Source organism: Cimex lectularius, unplaced genomic scaffold (assembly GCF_000648675.2).
Source record: "Cimex lectularius strain Harlan isolate CLEC.00 unplaced genomic scaffold, Clec_2.1 scaffold152, whole genome shotgun sequence".
Taxonomy (NCBI): Eukaryota; Metazoa; Arthropoda; class Insecta; order Hemiptera; family Cimicidae; genus Cimex; species Cimex lectularius.
Window position 1 is genome coordinate 363,433 of NW_019392749.1, and position 24,024 is coordinate 387,456.

At 33.2% G+C, this 24,024-nt stretch overlaps 1 protein-coding gene and 1 pseudogene across 1 annotated transcript in view; both read left to right on the top strand.

Annotated features, from left to right (window-relative positions):
- The first annotated feature begins 4,725 nt into the window (after nt 1-4,725).
- On the top strand, nt 4,726-6,978 carry LOC106672620 (annotated as a pseudogene).
- Nucleotides 6,979-15,531: 8,553 nt separating this feature from the next.
- LOC106672618 (acetyl-CoA carboxylase) overlaps nt 15,532-24,024 on the top strand; it is a 50,176-nt gene continuing 41,683 nt past the window's right edge. The window contains exons 1-2 of the mRNA XM_014404172.2: nt 15,532-15,693; nt 21,400-21,574. Coding sequence (XP_014259658.1) covers nt 15,636-15,693; nt 21,400-21,574 — 233 coding nt within the window. The 5' untranslated portion in view covers nt 15,532-15,635. The remainder of the gene's footprint in view (nt 15,694-21,399; nt 21,575-24,024) is intronic.

Below are 24,024 nucleotides of genomic sequence, written 5' to 3' on the forward strand. Positions count from 1 at the left end.
ATAATTGATAGGATACAAACAAAACAACTGAAAAAGATAATTTTTTTTTTATAAATTTTTAAAAGGCATAGCTGCCTTAAAGCATCCATCAATGCAGCCTCTGCACCGCACGAACCAGAGGGGCCACGGCCCTAGAGAGGAGGAGGCCTGGAGGTCCAGCCGCATTGCAGAGGGATGAGCACTCTATAAACAGCGTGACGTTATTGCTGAAGCTGAACTAAAGTTGTTTCGGCTCTTCCGAAAGGATGTGCATGGGCTGTAAACATACACATCCCTCAAGAGCCAGGGTATTCTTTTTCATCCATATGCAAAGCGCTTGACCCCCCCTCCCGCCCACACAAATGGCAAAGGCCACACTAATTTATATCCTGTTCATTAAATCAACAGTCTTAAAATATTGGAAAATTTGATCTATGGTATCTGGATCGTCTTTTAGTATGTTATAGAGGGTTGTGGTGTCTGTAGGCTGAGTAGATTGGACAGTACAGAAGAATGTGTTTTGTTGTAATAATCTCATTGCTACAAGGACAGACAGGGGACAAGGTTTAACTGTTTGTTTTATTTCTCTAAGCTTATTTTCCCCAACATCGTGCCAGTCTTTTTCCCATCTATACCAGATTTCTGATTTTATATTTGAAATATAATCGTCCCCTGGAACTTCTCTTACTAACTGCCCTGATAATTATTAGTAATATCCAAGGTAACTAGCATAACAGTAGTGATATGTAATTGTAAATATTAAACAGAGCTATGTGTGTATACAGACGATAATGAAATACATAAAATGGATATGAAAATAGTGATCTAGACATTTATATCTTGAGTACAGAAATTAATTGATTTTTAAAAATGCTAATATTATCTTGGTATGAGAGGTGTGGATAAGAATTGGCTGTGTGCATTAACCTATTCATGGGACTTTCTTTGATGTCTATGATGGGAGGAATTCTTTTATGGGTGGAATTGAAATTTTTTTATGTTTCTGGGATGGGAGCTGGGGTGTGGCTGAAAGGAGCCACTTTTGGAGGAAGTGGATAAAAAACATTTACAATATACATCTATTGAAAAGTAATTTAAATTTAAATACAACATTGTTACACAGTTTTACAAAGGGAGGGAACTGTGTAGATTGTTGTGGGAAATTTGAAATAAAAAATGTAAAAATAAACATGGAGAGAAATGCATAAATAATAAAATAGATTTTGAATTACCTTTTATTTTAAACATGTACCTAAATAATATTTGGCTTACAAATTAATCACTAATTTAAAATTAATTTCTTACAGTATTTATTAGGATAATATTTATCTGTGCTTTAATAAAAGTTTTGAGAACGTTCAAAATTGAGCGACATTAAAAACCAACTTCTCATTGGAACGTCGCGTTGCCGGGTGATCGGCGGCGGCGGCGGGTTCACTATTACAATTCATGTCGAGAGACATGTTTGTAACTCCTTCACTCTGATGATGGGCGTTTAATGTTTGAAATCTTCATCGTTGCAAAGAACAAATCTGAGAGTAGAACCATTATTTGCAAAAAGTAAAAAAAAAAATAAAAAAAATAAAACTTCATCTTCTAAAAATGATCGTTCAACGGGAAAATATCGATGACTGTAATTCCGCTCGATAATTACATAGTTGAACCATTTCAGAACCTCCGACAACCCGACGAATTCGAAGTTTACATTCCTCGTACCACATACTAATATGTACGAACTACATTGCCCAGTACCTGGATACAACGTGATGTGAGTGTCATGGATTGTATATAATGCCATTATTTCTCTATGATTTATTTATGACAGAAATCGTCGTTATTTGAAATGGAAGAAATGTTCTAGACATGACAGTGCTGGAAACTCGTAGGTAAGATAAATCAGCATGTACCACTGTAAATCCCTTCTTGTCGTTGGTCTATTTTTGAATATAAATTTGCATTCCAATCACGTTATGTGTATGCTTTGATTGTTGTGTTTTTTACACATACTGACGATTGATAATTTCACATCCTCATTATGTCACCATGTTTGACAACTAACTCAAACTGTACTTAATGTAATCAATTGGGTGTTTGTATGCGCACTGTTGAAGATAAAAATGTTCAGTGGCTCAAAACGTATAAGCAGTAGCTCTATTAATGCAAAATAACAAGTTTAATTTGATACTTTATGCCAATTATAAACCTAATTAGTATTTTGTGTACATTCCTTAGCTTACTATTACTTCCAAAAGTCTCTCAGTCTCTCATACACCATCTTTCATGTCAGTCGATATATGTTGTCTCATATACCAGAGCTTTTTTTTTTTTTCAAAGATATTTTCTTTTTATGGATTGGTTAACAAAGGTTCTCGGTTGGGTTCAAAACTGGTGACGAAGAGTTTTGAGTTGCATAGTGACGATGCTAGTTTTTCATTTTGGTTTGCTCTTACTCAAGTTTCGTAGAACGTAGTGAGCATTGACACACCAACTGTCTTGGCATACTTACTAATTATTGATTTATCTAAGCTTGACTCTGCATATGTATGTACAGAGTTGAGCCTATCATTTCTCGCAGTCCACCGGAAATTCCATCTTTTGCAGTTTATAAAAAAAAGTTTAATCAAAATCGGTTCAGTAGTTTTCGTTTTTATCGTTAACACGAACACTCATTTTTGTATATAGATTACTGGCAGGCCTCGGTAATCACCCACCTCAGGTGTTGGCAGTCCAGGGTCAGACCTCGCTCTTATCTATCTAGTCACCAAGAACACAGCAAGGTCATTTCAGCCCCCAGTATAATCAGCTCCTAAATCTATTCGCACTCTCGCTCACCTTAAATATATTTTTTCTTATTTTACATACCATTTACTCAATTGTGGGTGTAGTACTCAATATCCCTCCATTACCCTCTACATGGATTGTATAACTAATCAAATTGAGATGTTGGGGCATTTAATATTTTGCCATCGACCTTCTGACATCCACATTCACACCATTAAATACATTCACTCTCAACACACACTAGGGGCATAAATCTATCATTACTAAATACAATAAAACAACCCTGTTTCCTTCAAGAATCGGAAGAGGGGAACCCAAATACTTGCTGCTGGACTCTGAAATATTGGGTGACATTCTCTCATATAGGGCCAAAATTGCACCCTTCAATTAAGTGGGACACATTCAGCAACTTTTCTCTGTATGCTGGACACTTATGTGGGCTCTGGCACAAAAGTGTCTGTGAGACAAGCTCGTATGGCCAATTCTTAATCGGGTGAAGATGACCTTTCTTTGAATCGCTCTTCTGAAGGCCACCTATCAATGACTGTTATAGTGTTGCCCAATAAGTCCTCTTAAGTCCTATCAAGGGGACTCTCTTGAACACCCGAGCTTTTCTGCTGATCCATCCCACCGATGCTGCCAGTTTCTTTTACTAATGTTTTCTATTGCATTTTTAATACTGAGCTAAAATTCATACAATTAGCACACATGAATATATAATAGTTTTGAAGATGAGAAAGAAAATGTTTTATAATTTACAGTGAACTGTTCAAGTCACTTATTCCTTTCTGAACTGCATTATCCTGTTGGTACATATGTTATGCAAACACCTCCTATTTAAGTAGAAATGTTGATTAACGATAGTTCAACAATGACAAATGAAAAACCACATGAACTTTTCTAGTTGCCTGGTGTATTAAACTTAATACCAAGTTAAGTTCAGGCAAGTTCTGGGAAAAAATAAAAAAAGTTTAATTGTCAATATTTTTTGAGCCAAAGTATATAAGTAGATCATATTTGAAACAAAAATTTTTCCACCTTGTGTTTTTTTGTGTTGAACTCTGCAAATAATATTCAATTGTTCTTTGTGTACTGGCTTGGTTTATGTAAAATTCCAATACCATTTAATGTCAAATGCATACATTTTCTATTTAATAATTCAAATTCGATTATTCAATTACGTTACTGCTTAATTATAATTACATTAGTTCCAAATAAAAAAGTTTGTTAGGAATAATAAATTGACTTTTCATGGCAAGCAAGAGATCATTAACACCGGTGATTTGGATCTAAATCACCCTATTTAGAGATTATTCAACTAATCTAAGGGGTGAGAAGGCACTCAATATTCCCCCAATGACACTCTCAGAGCACTCATTCATGTCAATAAACACATTCAACAGAAACATCTCTTTTAACAACTTTTTATAGTAGAACACTTGTTTTCCTCCAAAAATTAAACTCCGGAAAGCGTGTAATTTTCATGTTGGGTGGCATTACTACTCGTTCTCGGTAAGGAGATAGATCCCTTCACATACAAGTTTGGTCTGTAATTTATTAGTTATTATTGCTTTCTGAGGTTTTTGTCTGTTTTGGTCCTTTCAGCCCCTCACATTTTTAATTCAGAGTGGCCAAGTAATATAGATTCTTTTCTGCTCCTCAACAAATTCTCTCATCCGGTCTATGCATCCCAAACTAGGACCGATGGACTACCTCATAGGTATTTCTCCAATGATTTTTCATTTACTAAAAAGAAAAATACTTCACCCATTTAGACCTATTTAATTCCATAGCATCAATCACAAAACTATATTAAGTGATATACCCCCTGACACTTCTAAAAAGCAGAATAGGAGTCTCAGTAAGCCACTTTAATGCCTGAGAACTGTTTTCTGTATGTTTAATAAAATTATGTGACAAAGGTTTGAAAAATAAACAAATTATTTACATGTGTTTATTAAATAGTTTAGTGGCATATTACAGTTTTTGAAAACACATTTTTAACTTCATGTTTATTTATGAGTTTTTCAATTTTCATCTGTGTTGTTGTTTACGTTTGTATTTGAAGATGGAAAGCTATTAAAGGAAGATAGAAACCCGTTAGAATGCAGCCACCACTAAAACCAAAAATTCAAAACACTCATGACTTGGAGGGTGTCGAACGGATGATGATTTGGGGCTCTTATGTTCTTGTGGTTCTCACTTTTCCTATATCTTTGTTTTTCATAGTTAACATTTTAACCAATTACGAACGGGCTATTATTCTCAGATTGGGGAGAACAAAAAAGGAAAATATCAAAGGCCCAGGAGTGTATTTCTATTTGCCCTGCGTGGATGAAATTATTCAGATAGATTTAAGGACTGTGGTCAAAGAAATTCCTCCTCAAGATGTTCTGACAAAGGATTCGGTCAATATCGGAGGCTCTGTTATTGTATTTTACAGAGTCAAAGATCCTTACTTGGCAGCAATGAGTGTTAATAATTATCATGTCGCTACCTTTATGATCGCTTCGACTACATTCAGGAATCTGCTATCTCAGAAAAATTTAAGAGAAATTCTTGATAGTAGAAAAATACTTTCTGATGAAATGGAGGATCAAATAGGAGTTACAGCTCAACTCTGGGGAGTGGTCATTGAACTGTTAGAAATTAAGGATATAATTCTACCACTGGTATTGAAGCGGTCAATGGCTTCGGAAGCAGAAGCATACAGAGAAAAATTAGCTAAAATGATCAAAGCCCAAGGAGAATTAAATTCATCACGGGCTCTCAAAAAAGCATCTGACCTAATGACAACCGGTACCACAGCTTTGCAGTTACGATATTTACAAACGTTAGCAAATATTGCTTCTGAACAAAATTCAACAATTATATTTCCTATTCCAGTGTAGTTGAGTTGAGTTATCTGAGTTTTAAAAACATATATACGTATGTGTAAACATTTGAAAGTTTAGATTATAATCTTAAAATGGAGAATTACACCTCACAAGCTGGTGAGTCACATTAAGAAGTCAACCAGAGAGTTAACATATGTTTTTTATGGTTTATATTAATATACTAAATATAATTATTACAAATTTTGAAAATTTTATCAGTCTTTTTATTACAGACAAGGAGACTTATATTTGCCACAACATAACGTTTTTTTTCATTTGAGCCGTCTCAGATATGTAGGAAGTAGAGGGTTGTCTACTATAGCCCTCAGCAATGGGATAATGTCAAAATGTTTTATGATAGCATTTATAGATTTCAAAAAACATCATTTGGATGGTCTTTGAGGTGTTTGATTATTAATACATCAAGGAGTATAAGCTATGAACATTTTTTTTTTTTGGTCGGCGAACACGCTAGAAAATTTAAATGCGGGGGGTTAGTGTTTCTTCGTTTTATTTTTCCATTACCCCCTTATTTTTTACCTTCTTTTTTTTTTCTCCTTTCTATTTTAAGCGTGTGCGTGCGAGCGTACACCCACGCCTATACGCAGGCGCGCAAGGAGGGGGGACGGCCTCACTATTTCCCTCCAAATCTTTCGCTCTTTTGTAGCTCTGAGGGTTAGTAGTTTTCATACACCTCGTCCCCCACCCTCTCACAATTATTTGCTTTCATCTCTTTTTCCCTCCTCTTCTTTCTTCTTCTTTTTCCTCGTTTTGGAATTTTATTTCTTTTCATTGTTTTGCATTGGGCTAGGCGAATCTGTATTGGAGTGATTGGAGATTCTCCAAGCGATCTTTCTCAGGACCGGATACGTTGGACTAATTCGTATCGCGTGGATACGTGTGTCACCTCACTTCCTCTTCTTGTAGTGGAGGGGCGTTCGGATGCTAGGTGACCCAGTGCTGCCCCTCACACGTGGAGCTATGAACATTAAAATGCGATTTGGAAGGTTTACACCTTTGTAATTTTTGACTAGCAGATTAGTAATGTGGTGCAATATGCATATTAGTATATTTCTCTTTTAGTTGTTGGGGGATGACTTTTAGTAATAACTGTACTAATTGCATGTAAATCTGTTGTCAAAAATTAAAGATATAGAATTGATATCTTTTCTGGCATATTTACTCTTATTGAGGATAGTGGTATTGTCTGATAAAACTTTATGGAAGTATAAGCAACACAAGTTATGATTTATTGAATTTATGTGAACCACTTTAAAAGAATTGGTTTAGTTAGTGATTATTAATCCGTATAAATTTAGTAGTCATAATTGATCATATTAATTATATTTTTTACCTAAGGTAATAGTTGAGATGAAAAAGTTAGTGTCACGAGCGGGATTCGAACTCACAACCTTCGGCTGAATACGTCGCACCTCTAACCACTTGAGCGATCGTGACTCGGACACCAACTCCTCATCTAAACGATAGTTACAAGGACATGGAAATGTTAACATGTATCTGTGCCTACATGTGATATTTACTTCCTCACCTCCAATAATATAAAATTTATAAGTAAACAAGATTTCAATATGTGATAACAGCCATTTAATTGTCTATAATTGCTTTGAAATAATGACCTTATCTACTGGGAAAATTGGCCCCTTTCATTAGCATTTTTTCCTTCAGCAATATCCCTACTAAAGGTTTATTTTTACAATAATTTCATTATCATTATTATATTACCATAATTGATAAAAGAAACCGCTTCAACAAAACAGTAAATTTAGTCTTAACTAACAATTAGAAATTACAAATAAATTTTACATTTTTGTAATGAGTAAAATAAAAGGTAGAATTTTAATAGCTTAACTAGAGTTAATTTGCGGTATATATAATGTATTTAGCTATTTATTTCTATTAAATATGTTTTAATAAAATAAAATAGTTACTTTGTCCTTTGTGACAAGTTGCGTCTCAGAGATAGGCCAGTCACTTCCTCTGCACAAAATCAATTTTATTAAACCGTTGCCAATTTTTTCTAATACTGTACCCTTTATATTAATAGGTGATTATCCTCCTGTATTGATGTTGAATCGCAAGGGCACATTGGAATTGAAGTATTAATTCTGTTTGCCACCGTTGGGAAAAATCTTTTTGTCTGTGCTCCTTTTGTGTGCCCTCCATATAGTCTCCCTCTGCTTTCTTCCTTCTTCCATTAACCTTTTCATTATATTGGTTCTAGGACATTTATTGTATGAAAAGCCCAACGTATGGTTCATCGAGGCATTCTTTGCAAGTAGGTCGGCTTCTTCATTTCCCGGTAATCCTGTGCTTGCTTTCACCCAGTTGAAGCTTATACTAATCCCATTCTGTTTTAAATTTTTTATTAAATGTTCACTAAGAAAATTGTGGTTATCCCGATTTTTGGTAGAGATAAGTGTGACTTATCTCTGACCTGTCTGTCTGTCATAAACACAAAAATTTGTATAATGTGGTACATTGCAAACAAATCTTGCCAAATTATTGTTGCATGAGTTATGCCACAGTCCTTCAAATGCAAAACTCTTAAAGAAATTATCTGTACTTTTTTATTATTATCAGTATACAATTGTTTATATAAATTTTTACATTTATTGTTTAGGGTAGATCAGGCAAACACAATTTTATTTTATTTTTTCCAAGATGTATAGAAAAGATTCTTCCAAATGTCAAACTATATATATATTGGACAATTGTTAGAGCATAAAGGAACTTTAAGGAACTTTACAACATTCCATTTCAGTTTTTCAGAAATCCAATATTTTACCTCTAGAACGTATTTAAATATTTTTTTTAAACAGGTGGAAATAGGGTAGATAAACACAAAATTTTGAATTGTAAATTGAGTAACCCAATGGAATATGTATTGCCCCAACCTAAAACAATAATCATGTTAAAATCTTTTTTCTTCCACGAAGCGATAAATGGACTTATAAACCTTCACTAAATTAAACAAAAAAATTTTAATTAAAAACTATTATTTATGGCCCTTCAAGGAACTGGCATTTCAAATAGCGTGATACATTTAATTTTTAAAGAATGCATGAAGCGAGACTTTACAATTAAACCAAAGATTTATCAGCTCCCAAATGTATTTTTTTTACAAAATTTAACAAATTTGAGATAGGGAACCCTGAAATGGGATCATTTCCTGCTAGGATATGTTTAGTGCTGTTTTAGTTAAATGTTTATGTAGGTTATAATCAAATCTAACAATGTATACATACTACATACATTTATGATAGTATAAAGTTGGTGAAAAATTATACATATAAATATATAATTTAGAGTACATAAGGTAATCACAGTTTCATTTTTTTTTACATGTCTGGAAAGGATTAAAGCTTATTGTACAATAAATAAATAAACTGATTAAAACTATTGTTTTTATTTATTAATTTTTAAAATTTTTTTTAGGTAGCAAATCGGTCAAGTTCTTTTTATAATTGCTTTAAATCCTCCAGCTCACACATTAGGTAGATTGTTTCACAGAACAAACATTGAATTTTAATCGTGGAAATAATCGTTCTAACTTGCAAAAATAACAATGATAATTACATGTTTGAGATTTTTGAAAGATTTTTTTTTCATTTTTTATGTAGTGACTCCTTTAATTTAATTTTATTATTGATCTTTAGTCCTTGAGCTTGTTTTGAAGTTGTTTCACCCATCAAACTGAGAGAAATGTTCACTTTTTAAATTTTTCATGTATATTTTAGATTGTGCTTTTATAGCTCTTAGTTTATTATCCCTTGTGTTTTCCCATTTACTATCCCAATTTTCTACAGAAAACCTTTTAAAAGTATGAAGGTTATCTTAGAGTATTAAATGTGGGTTTCTTGTATATTGCATGTTCATGTATATGTATGTTCATTGCCTTTAATACCCATCCAGTAATCCCAATCTAATGCAATAGAAAAACACAGGTTTTTTTGATGTGGTTAAACTGGCAATAGATTTTTTCTGGAAAATTGCTTTTTTTGAATAAGGGTTGCGAATCGATTGTAGGGTGCTAACTGTCAGAAAAAAATATCAAATTATTGCTGATTGTTTCTATTCCATCCAATGGCTTTCTCATTGCCATAAGCTCAGTACCGCATTTGCTAAAGAGTAATGATAACAGGAATATGTGGAATTGGTTGTTTAGTGTGTAAGCACATTACTGTTAGCTATTTTAGAAATGTCGGCGTATATGTATGTGAAATTATGTAACATTTAAAGGAATCTTGTTTAAATTGGTATCACTTGAACTTTGTTTTGGGTATTTATGTAATGAATAGTTGAATTTTACTTCCAGGAGCGTCCAGGGGGGATTTTTTGGTATGTTTCTTTTGTCTTTTTGGTTAATAACAATTTAAATGACTTTCTGTGAGGTACTTATGGGGTCTATGTGCCAATTGTTTTGTTGTGACTCTAGAACGATTTTTATAGTAAAGGGCTATTTGAGTTTCAAAGCTTTCTTCAAACATAGGGTGTTTGGGCTTTGATTTTTTCTGATTATTGGGCTGGATTTTAAAACTCCTATACTCATTGTAATACCTCTATGATGGATGGGGTCAGGAGACAGTATGTTGGATTTGTTTTATGCTACAGATCCATATCTAGATGGGAACGGATAAATGCCTAATAGCATTATTTCTACCATTCCCCTTCTGAAGTTACTTAAAATAGCTACCATATCAAATAATCTGGTACAACTGGCCTTCAAATCTCTAATATAAGGAAGCCATTTTAGTTTTCTGTCGAAAGTAACCCCCATGAATGTTATTATGAGGGATGTTGGTAAAACTTGTTCTGCATAGAAAAGTCTTGGCTTTTAGAATACTATTTTCCAAGTAAATAAGATATCTATGAACTTTTCTGGGGAAATTCGAAATCCTGCATTTTGGGTTCATTTTTCTATGGTATGGAGACACTTCTGTACTTCATGTAATGCCCCTTTAATTGTTTTGTGGAATACAAAGAGTGCTACATCATCCACATAGAGAACCCACTTCACAATATCGCTATCACGGTAAACGATGTCGGTAATGGCAATTGTAAATAAGGTGGGGCTAAGAGTACATGCTTGGGGAATTCCATTTATGAAATGTAATGATGGCCATACACATTTTAAAGATCGTTTATCCATGGAATTGCTAATGAAATTTAGAATTCTATCCCTAATAGTCATATACAGTATTTATGATACCACGCCTCGAGATGATGTCAAAGGTTTTTTGAAGATCGACGAAAGTAGAAATGACATTTCTTTTTCCGAAAGCCTCCTGGACTTCGGTTTCTAGTGTAGAAATATGATTCAGACAGGAGCGTCCCTATCTGGTTTGATGTTTTACGATAGGCTTTCTTTTCCTATGAACCGCACCAATTGCCTGTTTACCATTCTTTCAATCATTTCCTCAGGCAACTGGTGAGAGAAATCGTCGATAAATTGACTAGACATTCTGTCGTTTCCAGTTTTCATGAACTGTATATCCTTTACCTCACTCTAAGAGGTGGGAAGAGAACGATCACAAAGGATTCTATTGTTTAATAATGGTGTAGTGGATATCAACGGGTTCTGGAGAAGACTCACGTACATTTAATACAGTCTAACTCCTTCATTTGAAGGGTAAGTTTAGAGAGTAATTGTCATCTGTAAGATCCAGTTCCAAGCTTTCGTTTCGTATTTTTTGGGCAAGGAAATCGGCGAGGTCGTAGTGGTTGTCCGAATGTGTAGAAAACCACTTACCCATTCATTCAGATTTTTATTACCTGCAGACAGTCCAGCTATCTGACTGGGAGGGTTTCTGCAGAATGTACCTCAAATGTTTCCAGTCCTTGGTAGGCAGTGTATGTCTTGCTAAGGCCCCTGTAAACTTCGCCCATAAGATTCGGCGTGCTTCTTTGAACATCCACATTGCTCTTTACTTTTGTCCCTTATAATGTATTAAATTTTCTTCCGGTGGTGATCTTTTAAATTGCTTTTGGGCTCGTCTTCTGTTTATTAAGTTTAGAGCTGTTTTGCAGTGCTCAGTCCACCAAGGTACAGATGGACTGGGGCTTAGACCAGTTGATTTGCTGCCGCGATTTGAGTTGGTAAGATTTTCAACAGCTAATTCGATATCAGTGGGAGGGTAAGTTTATTCCTAAATAGGTCGGAATTTTCCATCATCTATCTAGGTTTTTCGCTCAAGTGAAGATTTTCAATATGTTTTGGATAAGGATGGGGGCATGGCCACTTCTAGAAAAATGTTTGGACACAGACCAATTAAAAATAACGAATGAGTGTGGGCTACTAAAGGACAATTCAAATTTGAAAAGGTGACGGTCACGCTACATATATGCTTGGGGTTGAATCGGTTAACAAAATTAGGTTACGATCACTTCTGATTCGTTCAAGTAAATTTCCACGTGAAATTGAGGATGAAGATCCCCATGCCGTATTATAGGCATTACGTCTACAACAATTATCGCAGCCTGTAGTAATTGCAAAAATAGGCCTTCAATATCTTGCGAAATATATTGAGGAAATTGTGCATTTAAAAGAGTCTGATGTAAAACAGCAAGGCCTATAAATTTGTATTTAGTAGTCATTGTAGTGTTGACGGACGAGTCTACAATATTGCCACTCCACCTGAAGCTAAAGTGTTGGAACTGTTGCCTCTTCAAAGTATTTCGAAGTTTTTAAATTTAACTATGATTTTTTTTAAAATGTGCTAACTGAATGCAAAGAATTATCGGCTGTAAATCTCTAACCAAGATCTTCAAATCACCTTGGCGATCCCGGAACCCATTAAGTCACCATTGTACAATTTTGAAGGCTTGGTTTGCTGTCATTTTGATCGGAATTGGGGTCTTCTCCCAGTCGATTTGGGAGTTGGAGTTCAACACTACAATGACACTACTTCAGTGGGAGTAGTAGTTTTGCTGTTGGTGGATTTATTAGTGTCGATACTAGTATAGGGATTAGTGTCTTTGTTTTGTGTAGATGTTTGGTTGGTTTGTTTCTGGGGTATTTGTTGCGTGGGTTGGGGAGGACTGATGCTTATAGTGATTGGAGGGATTACATTTTTTTTGTGTGTGAACTGCATCAAGGTTGAAGGAAATGAATTCAGCTTTGTTTAAGTTAACGACCGTAGTTTTTAACTGAGAGCAAGGTGTATATTCTGAGGAGGGTTCATGTTGAACTGCGTTGATGAAAGTAACCGAGGGCTTCTGGACTGGCGGTGGTTGCAACTTTTTATATTGTTTCTTTGCATCTACAAAACTTATTTTCTTTTCAAAGTATATTTTTAAGATACCCTTTTCTTCAATGTATTTCGGGCATGTGCGCGCAGTACTAAGTGGTTTCCATTACAATTTACGCCATTTTACAGATGTTCGTCAGCGTATTATTGCACTGGCTTGCCACAATTTGCACCTAACTCCTCATTTAGGCAATCATAAGTAGCATGTCCAAATTTATGACAGTGGTTACGTTGTCTTGGGTTTGGCACATAAGGACTTTAAAACAGATACCCGCTTTTGTAGAAGGAGGGTGATGGGGGTTGGGGAGGTTAAAATGTGGATGCATGTTGGAATTTTGGTATTATTTTTCATTTTATAGATACGATATACATCCGAGACGTATTGACCAGATATTTCAGTATTTATTTCTTCGATAGATAAGCAAGACAACTCACGAGCGAGTATAAAACACCCTTTGAAATTAAAGTAAATTAAAATTGAAATGATTTTGCGTAAACACGATTGAGATTAGGAAAGGCCATGCCAATAAATTGTTTTTACTTACCTGATTACTGGACGTAAAATACGCACAAATAAAAATTTTATTACTATCTTAATAACTGACAAAATAGAAGAAACAAATTAAAAATTTAGGTTGAACCATAAAAGGGGAAAAAATTACACAAAAAAACCCTGCAAAAGTAAACAATGGTAATGTACTAATACTCGGTCTACGAATATCTAGATAATTAATAGTGATTATTCCAACACCACACATAATTAACAGTGTTGTTCACTCGACGAAAGCCGGATTAGAACTGGAATGTTCATCTTCGAAATGATCGTTCTGATGTGAAAAATAACAATGGTGATCATTCAGTTGGATAATTGCATATTTCAGCTTAAAAATATGAATATTTTTCATTTTTTATGTAGTGATTCTTAAATTTAGTTTATTATTCATCTTAAGTCCTCGAGCTCGTGCGTTGAAGTTGTCTCACACATCAAACTGAGTGGATGTTCATCTTCGAAATTATCGTTCTGACATTGCGAAAAAACAATGACGATCATCAGTTCGATAATTACGTATTTGAGCTTAAAGAATGTGAATTTTTTGTAGTGATTCTCTTACTTTTCTTTTATAATTGATCTTAAGTCCTCGTGCTCGTGCATTGGAGTTGTTTCACACATCAAGCTGAGTGGATGTCATCTTTGCAATTATCGTTCTGACATTGCGAAATAACAATGACGATCATCAGATCAATAATTACATATTTGAGCTTAAAAAATATGAATTTTTTATATGATCCCATTAATTTTCTTTTATTATTGATCTTAAGTCCTCGAGCTCGTGCGTTGAAGTTGTCTCACACATCAAACTGAGTGGATGTTCATCTTTGAAATTATCGTTATATGGTGAAAAAATCACAAAAAAAAAAAAATCACTCAGTTCAGTATTGCATATTTGGGCATAAAAAAATGATTTTTTCTCAAATTTTTATGTAGAGACTCCTTTAAGTTTCTTTCATTATTGATATTAAGCCGTCAAGATCGTAGATTGTAGTTGTGTCACACATCAAACTGAGTGAATGTTCATCTTTGAAATGATCGTTATAAAGTGAAAAACAACAACGATCATTCAGTTCAGTAATTACATATATGGGCATAAAAAAATGATTTTTTCTCAAATTTTTATGTAATGACTTCCTTAATTTTCTTTCATTATTGATATTAAGCCCTCAAGGTCGTAGATGGAATGTTGTTTCACACATCAAACTGAGTGAATGTTCGTTTTATTTTTATGTAGTGACTTCCTTAATTTTCTTTCATTATTGATATTAAGCCCTCAAGATCGTAGATTGTTGTTGTTTCACACATCAAACTGAGTGAATGTTCATGTTTGAAATGATTGTTATAGCTTGAAAAAAAACAAAAAAAACAACAACGATCATTCAATTCAGTAATTACATATTTGGACATAAAAAAACGATTTTTTCTCAATTTTTTATGTATAGGCTCCTTAATTTTCTTTCATTATTGAAATTAACCCTCAGGCTCGTACATTGAAGTTGTTTTACATATCAAACTGAGTGAAGGTTCTTCTTTGAAATGATCGTTCTGACGTGAAAATGATGATCATTCTGATATTTTCCTATTTGAATTTGAGAAAAAATATAGATGTTGATCCGTTGTTAATATAGTGACCCGTTTTAAGAAACATTCTCTAGTAACCCTTTTTCATTGTTTCTGAATTGAATAATAAACAATCCGCTCATTCACCATATACATGTAGACATTTAAATATGAGAAGAAAGAGGGGCACACTTTCCCTTTGTCATTGTGCATGATCAGTCTTTTTCGGTTTTACCTGCCAATATATACTAAAGGAATTCTAGAAATCCAGTTGGAAATACATTTACAAAACTTTATAATGGCCTATTTAATGGTCTAAATTAAAAAATAATTTGCTTTTCTCCTTGAACGACGCAGTCATTAGGGTGAAAACGTGGAATGTAAAATAGGTTATTACTGTTAGTTAAGCATCCCCTTGTCACTGACCACGCTTCCTTCACGTGTATGCTGAAAAACGTTAGAGGTCGGGTATGTCTTATCGCATATTCCTTGCCTGATTAACGGTGGACGATGTATGGAAATGAACTCAATGGCCATTAATGGTCAGTTTTAATAGGCAAGGTCGCTCCCAGGGATATTCGACTGATATTGTATTTTATTGTCGCGCTTTGCTCGCGTATGTTCTCTTGGCTGGAGCGATTTTTCTCCTTTGATTTCAACTTCAGATATTGTTTCGGTATGTAATCTTATTTTTGACTTGACAAAATGTATGATGGGGTGGATGCACGAACGCAAATATATATTCAAAGAAATGTAAACCAATAATGTATTAATGTATTAATGTAAACCATAGTTCAGAAATTCATGAGTTTTAATAAAAATTATTTGGTTTTGAAAAAAAATTCACAAAAACACCAAAAAATCATTTAGTGATAGAATAAATTGTTATTTTATTGTTAATCCTTCACAAAATGATTTTGTGTTTCTGTTAATTTTCTTTCAAACCATCATAATTAAATAATTATTATTAAAAGTAATGGATTTCTGATCTCATTTGATTTGGCTTACATTTAAATAAATATGTTTTAATTAATATAACGATAAAAAGTACATACATGCAGTTCGAAATAACAAAATACGAGTGTCCGGTTTTTTGCCTTTAAGTGTATTTATTCGTAGGAACAAAATTAATGGAGGCAAAAAAAAGAATTTTTTTCCCTCAAATAGAATTTAAATAGATAAGAAGTATTTTATATCAAATTTAATATTTACGCCGTACTATAAAACATTTGTGATATCGATTATACCAATTCCGCATTTAAAAGTGTTTAAATCGTTTTTGTAAACCCTTGGGTATATGTTTATTTTTATAGGCTTGAAAAATTTCTAAATTAGTTCATTGCCAATAATATCTGAAGCCCCACAATTCTTATATAGATATTGTTATTTTTATTAGATAATAACTTTTAAAAAGGCCAAGATGGAGTCTTAAAATGGGAAGGAAAGAAAGAAAAATTTACGATAGACATTCACCTTAACAATCTCCTCTATTTATATATTTGTATCTATGTTATAATTATTGTAGGCTCTAAAATTAGATAAACTTGTCTATTTCCAATATTACCTTAAGCCCCACAATTGTTTAATTAAAAAAAGTCAAAGTTGGAAGATCAAAGGAACACTGTATTATACGGCAGATATCCTGGAATAGAAATTGCTTAAAAACATTATTATTGCTTTAGTTTTGGTTAAATAAAAAAAATCTTGTCTTGATATGCCGCTCAGGAAATAAATAAAGGCGAAATTCTTAATAGGTTTCATTATACTTTCATCCTCTTGAGTCGCTATTCATGCGTAATTTTTATTTGTGTTATCTAAATATTGCACATTACGCAACAGCCCAATCACGAGATTTTGCTAAAAGTTTTGCATAATATAGATTATCTGCCAGTTGACGATAATTTTTCGAGGTGCTTGTGTTTTTTTTAAACGTTGTATCAAAATCGCAAAACTTGTGATTTAATTTGCTATTTTTCTCCATAACATTTTTCAACCTAAATGCAATTAGATTTTTCTAATATACCTAATATATATTTTTTTTTTAAATTGTACGTTAGTTTTTCAATCTGGTTTTTCGCACAAACTTTGCTTTCACAACGGTGACATTTTATGTGTAGACGGTAATAAAATTAGTTTAATAAATATAATTTTAATTAAATGGGATTAGTCACAATGTCCAAACCGTGGTCAATTTTTTGACTATAAAACGCCAGAAATCAGAATAAGTAATCGACCAGGTGGACAAGAATGACTTTAACTGACCACCATCACCCCACAATTATCAATGATGAAATGTAATGGTGATTATAAAATGATCAACCTCGATATAATTTCTTTACCTTACAGAATGGTATCAGCAAGTCCTTGGTGAAGTCTCCTTTCTCTTTTCATATTTAACGGTTTGGCCAAAACAGACCCTAATTTGTCTAGCAAAAAATACTATTTCTTAACTTAGAATTATACTCTTTTTTTATTTGTTTCGATTATTTTTTGCTATTGGTGAGATTTTTAAACTTAGAATTCAAGCCAGTTAAAAAAACATTATTTTGGACTGTTTTTCAAATGAGATTTGCGGTAAACACAGCACAGCTTTCTATCTAGATTTGAGTGACATCGTTTGAGAAAATCGTGATGATTGTCAAACATTTTTAGAAATTAGTCAAACAACCACATTTTTGAGTAAAAAATAGCAAAGGGGTCAGGAAATTGTGAGGGCAAATCCAATGCTCGAATCCAAGACCGCCATATTTCCCTAACGATCACGTCCATCGCGTTCCTCCACTAAATTTTACAATCCTCAAAGGAAGGGAGACAAGTCATTTTCCGAAGGAATCAAACAAATCATATATATGAACGTAATATAGTTTTGTTTGTTTAGTTCTTAATTATTTACAAATTCAGCACATTCAATGCACCCAAAGCCACGTGGCTTGACGCATTTGAGTCTAGTTAGATGTTCTATGTCAAACAGGACTGTTTCTGTGTTTACGCGGTGGTAGGCTAATGAGGCTTTACAGATAGTTTCAGACATTGCTTAGATTTTGAGATCATGGAGGTCTTCATTTCTAACGTACCATAGTGTATCTCAGTTCGCCATTGTGTAACCGTTGTATGATTTGACGGTCTTGCTGGCACAGCCTCGGAGGTGGATGTCATAAGTCCACGTGAGAACCTGTTGGTGAAGTAAGAACTTACTTTAACAGAGCAATGGGGTTTGTCGGAATTTTGTGTCGACCTCAACCCTTTTTTGACGAGTGTAAAACCGTGGAGGTGGGCAGGTATTTTCAATGTACCGATGTATCTTCATTTAGCTTGATCATCAATTTGGCCGTTTATTCATGGATTTGAAAAATTGAGGGGTGTTGATTCAGCATTGGTTTTCCCCAAACGCCATTATCGCCGAGTTATTTTCCCCGTTTTTTTTATATATATTTTTTTGGTAGATCGCTAGTTAGGAAAGATACAAGCACTAATATACTGCTTTGTGTCATTTCACCTTGGATTTGTTTGAGTTACGAACAGGCGTGTTTTCATAATGATTTCTAATTTCTCGTTTCATGATTTTCATAAGCTTCATTTAATGGTCTATTGAATTGGAACCCTTAATAAATATTAATTATTCATTAAAAAGGAAACTTGCAGTAAGTTAGATTTGTTGTAATATAAGCGAATTTAATCTAAAATGACATTTTTGATAATAGTAATGTAGTAAATCAGTTGGTATCCTTTTACCCTTATAGCCATAGGGTAATTAACATATTGATACTATTTATTAAGTCATTATATTCTTCTCACGGCGTCATTGTCATATGGGGTCGTCGACTCGCCAACTACCCCCTGGTACCGTTATAATTGTTTATTGTTATTTTATATGATCTTATGATCATAAAAAACTTAAATTCAAGGAATGATTTTTTTTTCTTTGCAAAAGAGTATATACGTTGCTTTAATAAAAGCAGTTTAAATAAAAAAGTAAATAAAATAACCAGTTTGTAGTGTAATGAACTCGTTGAAGATAGGGAAAGGAGTGGAAATTTGCATCATTATTGCATAGATTACAATTTAATATTATTCATTACGGTTATGTTCTGTTATTGATGTTATTTTAAATTTGGTATTTATGCATAAGTAACCAGTTTGTACGATTTGTTTAAACAAAAGGAAAACTGTGCAAAATTTGTTCAACCAGAATGTCAGAAATTGCAATTTAATTTGTCTTCTACATGTTTAATTTGATTTATACGTTATTTATTTTCAGACTAGCATAAATAACCAGTTTGTATTGACGAAATATGGAAAAAAGCAGTTGAATTTTATTCACACTGATTTGAAAGAATTGTCTGTTCATTTAATTTAATTTAATTTTTTTATTGGTATCTGATTAAATTGCTGTGATATTTATGCTAAATGTGTAATAAATAACCTGTTTATGTCATTACGTTTTGTTGAAAACAAAAGCAAAAGCAAAATGAGTTCAAATTTGTTAGAAAATTGCAATTTCCTCTGTAATTTGTTTAATTAACATTTATCAATGCTATATATTCTGTTTATTATTGGTTACTTATCAAACTTTTCACTGCGTATACATTGATTTTTTACGGGGTATTTTAAATACAACCCTCGGAGTGCCAGTGTGTTTGAAAAAAAGGCCTATTTGTAAGTATGGTTGGAATGCAGGGCCGCTGGATTCGAACCTGGGCCCTTTACCTTACGTGATACATTTACGCACTTTAGGTGATAAGTGCCTTGTCAACGCCTTAAACGTTGCGGCCACCGATGCCCCCCATTTTTTTAAAGACATGATTAAACAATTAATTTTTCAATGAATGAATTTTTATTTTTGAGGGGCAATTAGTCAGGGGTGGGTTCTTCTGTTATAAAGTCCGAAAAAAATGGATAAAATAACAGAAAAAGGTCCACAACTGGACATACAAGGATACCAACTAAAAAGCTCTAAAAATATGCTCTATGTGACTACTTCCGAATAGATATGATGCTCTCTTTCAAAGTTTGCACGAAAAAAAAGAAAATGAAAATGTCAAGGTCTTTTAGGCATTTCGTTTGAAATTCTAGTGATAAATTCTTTAATAAATAGGGGGGTTAACGATGCCCGTGCCTCTTGCATGATCGTAGGTTTGATAAAATTGCTCTTAAATTAAAAGTTCTCCGTGATATTAAAAAACTGGTGATCCCTGACCGGGCAAACCGCCATGTCAGTGAATGCATGTGATGGATATGATGCGTATTAAACCGCTTTAATCTTTCTTTTCGATTATAGCGAGGTGTTTCAGTTATCTACTAGATATATTTCACGCGGTTGCGTCATTTTTTAAAAAAATTTTTTATAAAATATTCCAAAACCGTAAGGACGTCATAGCCGAAGGACGTTCTGAAGAATTATTGCAGAACCTTCCTATTTCTAAGGTAACGTTCTGGTTTTATGTTTGTTGAACTTTTTATTTATTAAGTGCAGTTGCCTGATTGTTTGGTGGTTGGTTAACTCTCTGACACTGCTGATAAACGGCCAACAAACACAAGGTGTTTTTTACCCTACATTATCATCAGATTGTAGAAAATTGATTGATGAGCACGAATTATACGAATGTACAAATGAAATTCTGCAATTGAACAATTTGAAATTTTATTTAAAAAAAATTCAATATTGCAATAACTTTTGAAGTTGTTCTGGCTGGGAAGATTCTATTGAAAGAATGTATTACACTGATATTGTAATATACATGTGAAAAATTACGAATGTTCAAATATAATTTATAAAGTAATTTTAGCAAAGTCTTACTGATTAAAAAGAATATCAATAGTCGATAACTCAAACAGTCAATATCTCTTTTCTATTTAATTATAGTAATTATGTCTCGCTTAATGTTTAAATATTACGACATTCACTCATTGGATCAGAATTCTAATTTATGCAGAAGGTACGTCAAAATGTATTAACTTTTAAATGAGATTGATTAGCCTGGTGTGAATTTAGACGTTGAGAATTTAAATGGGTTGTAATAAAATACAATCACTAGATTTTTTTTTACTAGTGTGATCTTACATTCTTTCTTTTAAAGTATCGTGTCGTTTATTGGCCTTTTTTTTAATTAACGAAAATCGTCTGATTGAGAAATAAGAAAAAGGTTTTCAGCTGCCACTGGCGACGTGAAGTATGAAAGTGTAAATTTGAACATTGACCAATTTTAGCTGCCTTATCCTAGGAAATTCAAAGCTTTTCCAGCCATCCAAAAAATTTACTCCAATAGGTGCAAAAACCTTAGGCTATAAACTGAAGAGTGCATTCCTTAAATTGTGCCTTTAAAAATGCAAGTGAATTATTATAATGAATTTTTTTTTAAAATGTCGTTTCTTGTGTCGACAGGTAGAACTATGCAAAATTCCACGAAAGAAGCTGTAAACTTCATTGTGGGGGATGATGGTGAGGATATCTCACCTGAAGACGAAGGTACAGATGTATTTCCAACTACAGGCCTCACTAGCAATAATTCTTCTTACAACAATATGTTCGGCCTAGCAGAAAGAAGAAAACGGTTAAGGTAATTGATATTTTTTAAAATTATTGTTATCTTAAATACCTAATCAATAAAACAATTATGTTTTTGACGAACAAATACTTATGGCGGTTCCTCTAGCTAGAGTAGTTTTATTTCCTTTTTTTAAACGCGTATACTTAGTTCATATGCCGAACTACTGTAAGTAGGTTTCAAGCAGGGCTTGGAATCTGTGACAAGTTCACGGAAAAGTTGTTCGCATTAGGGACTAGAAAGTTGCATTGGGGGTAACGATCAAAAGCACTTCACTACTGAAATTTAGCCTTTAGAGATTCTCTCACAAATTTAGTTACAATTAAGGGCTAAGAAAAGTTGAAGAAAAATTCACAATAAGCCCTTGATTATTAATGATCATTTTTGATGTACTTACGGGTGTCATGACAGATTATCCGGCTGAATAACGTTATTTTTCGTGCAGCGTCAGATTGAATTTTGAATTTATTGGTGAATCTTGACAAGTCAGCTTTTATATCGCTTGAAACAACCAAAGTTGCACATGAAAAGGTATTTAACTGCATCTAGTTGTTTGGAATGATCGATAACTCATAGATTTTCTATCATCCTTAGTCAATTTCTACCCCAAATTATATGGGGCTTTAAATCCCAAAACTGAAATATGCGACTATATCTAAAATCTGTAGGCTTTTAAAACTAAGGAGGTACTGTGATGATTTTCTCGTGAATTTCTTATAATTTACACTAAAGGACACAGAATTATAGCTTGAAAATGATTTGTTCGTCGTTGTAGGATTGCAAAATGTCCACAAACCTCTGTGACACTTGATTGTTTACTATTATTTTGAAATTATATTATATTTCTGACACTAATCAGGTAAAATTATTATTTAGTCATTTTGCCCAACGTTTTGAAAATCTTTTATGCTTGAAAAATGTTTTCCAATCAAAAAATAGTTTTAAAGCTGTTTTATTTGAGCAGTTCGGAAAACAAGGCTCCCCGTGTGAACCGAACACAATAAAAGGTCGGGGTCAGTAATTTTATTATGTAAATCATGTTTGCGAGTTGAATTATCTTCAGAAATTGTTCGTGTTTGACTTTTGGTTGTGTTTAATTTAAAACAAATCAAAGTTACACTTTAAAAAATTGTCCTTAGTCATATTAAAGCCACTAATTTGAAACCGGAAAGTTCAGATTTAAAACTGGTTTATATATTTAAAATTAAAGTCGGGCAAAATAAAAATGAAACGTTTCTTGATTTTCAAGGAATGAATAATATATGAAAACTGTGGACGTAACCGAACATCCAATGATGTATCACCTGCACTGGGTCACGTATTGGGTCCGTCATCACGCGTGGGTTTGTTGAACTACTCAAACGCGTTCGGCATTGCGCCATCTTCAGTGAGGAATGATATAATGATGTAGCTAACATGAAATCCATTTTTCAAGCTTTCCGCCAACCTTTTGGGATAACAACTCAATAAAATTTATAAGAAAGAAACGTTTGTGTTTACTGTAATAAAATTCTGATGACTTTTTCACTTAACGTGATTTTTAATATTAAATTACACCCACGAAAAGCTAATAACTACTTTAAAAAATTGAAAGTCATTTTGTTTGAAATGAACATATACACGATTCTTTTATCCACGATAAACACACAGTAGAAGTATAAACGCAGTTTTTTTTAAAAGAAAAATGTAAAGTAGAAAATGGGACAAAAGTATTCAATTGTTACTAAATAAATATTTAAAGTTGCCTTTTATATTTGTTTAGAATGCTGCCCATTTTTCGTGTGATTTCAGTTTTTATATGGTTAGGTTATTTAATGAAGAATTAATTTAACAATTAATTAAACAAAGTATCACTGAATTGAAAGCAGTACATACTTGGGACAAGTCATCTCGATTAGCCATGCCTTGCAACATTTACGGATCGCAAATATTTAGTTTAACGAGAAAAACAAAAAATCGTCTGCAATCTACTCAATACGCCATGGAAAGTAGTACGCTATAAAGCAGAAGATCAAAAATAAAGACACTGGAAAAAGAAATGGAATCCCAGATGCCCTAAAAACAGCTCTCATACAAATATGGTACTGATCAGGGTCAGATGTGAACACTGGTCAAAAAGAACCATATGGATACCATGGATGCCACTGGATGGAAAAAGGAAAAAAGAAAGACATCATCAAATTTATTATTCTTTAAATATGTTTTTAGGTTGGAAACTTTCTAGAAATTACATCTTCGTTAAATTTTAACCAACGGACAAAAAGTTGGATGATCGAGATCCTTCTAACAATAATGCTATAAAAATGGAGTTAAAATTTTTTGTTGACTTTATTACTGAGTATAACTTTTTAACGAAATTTTTATGATACTTGGGCTGTATGTCAAGTACATTAGTAAAGATTAATTTTATCAAAACTCTTAGGGAAAATCCGTCCTTGGAGTCCAAACGTAAATGTTATTAA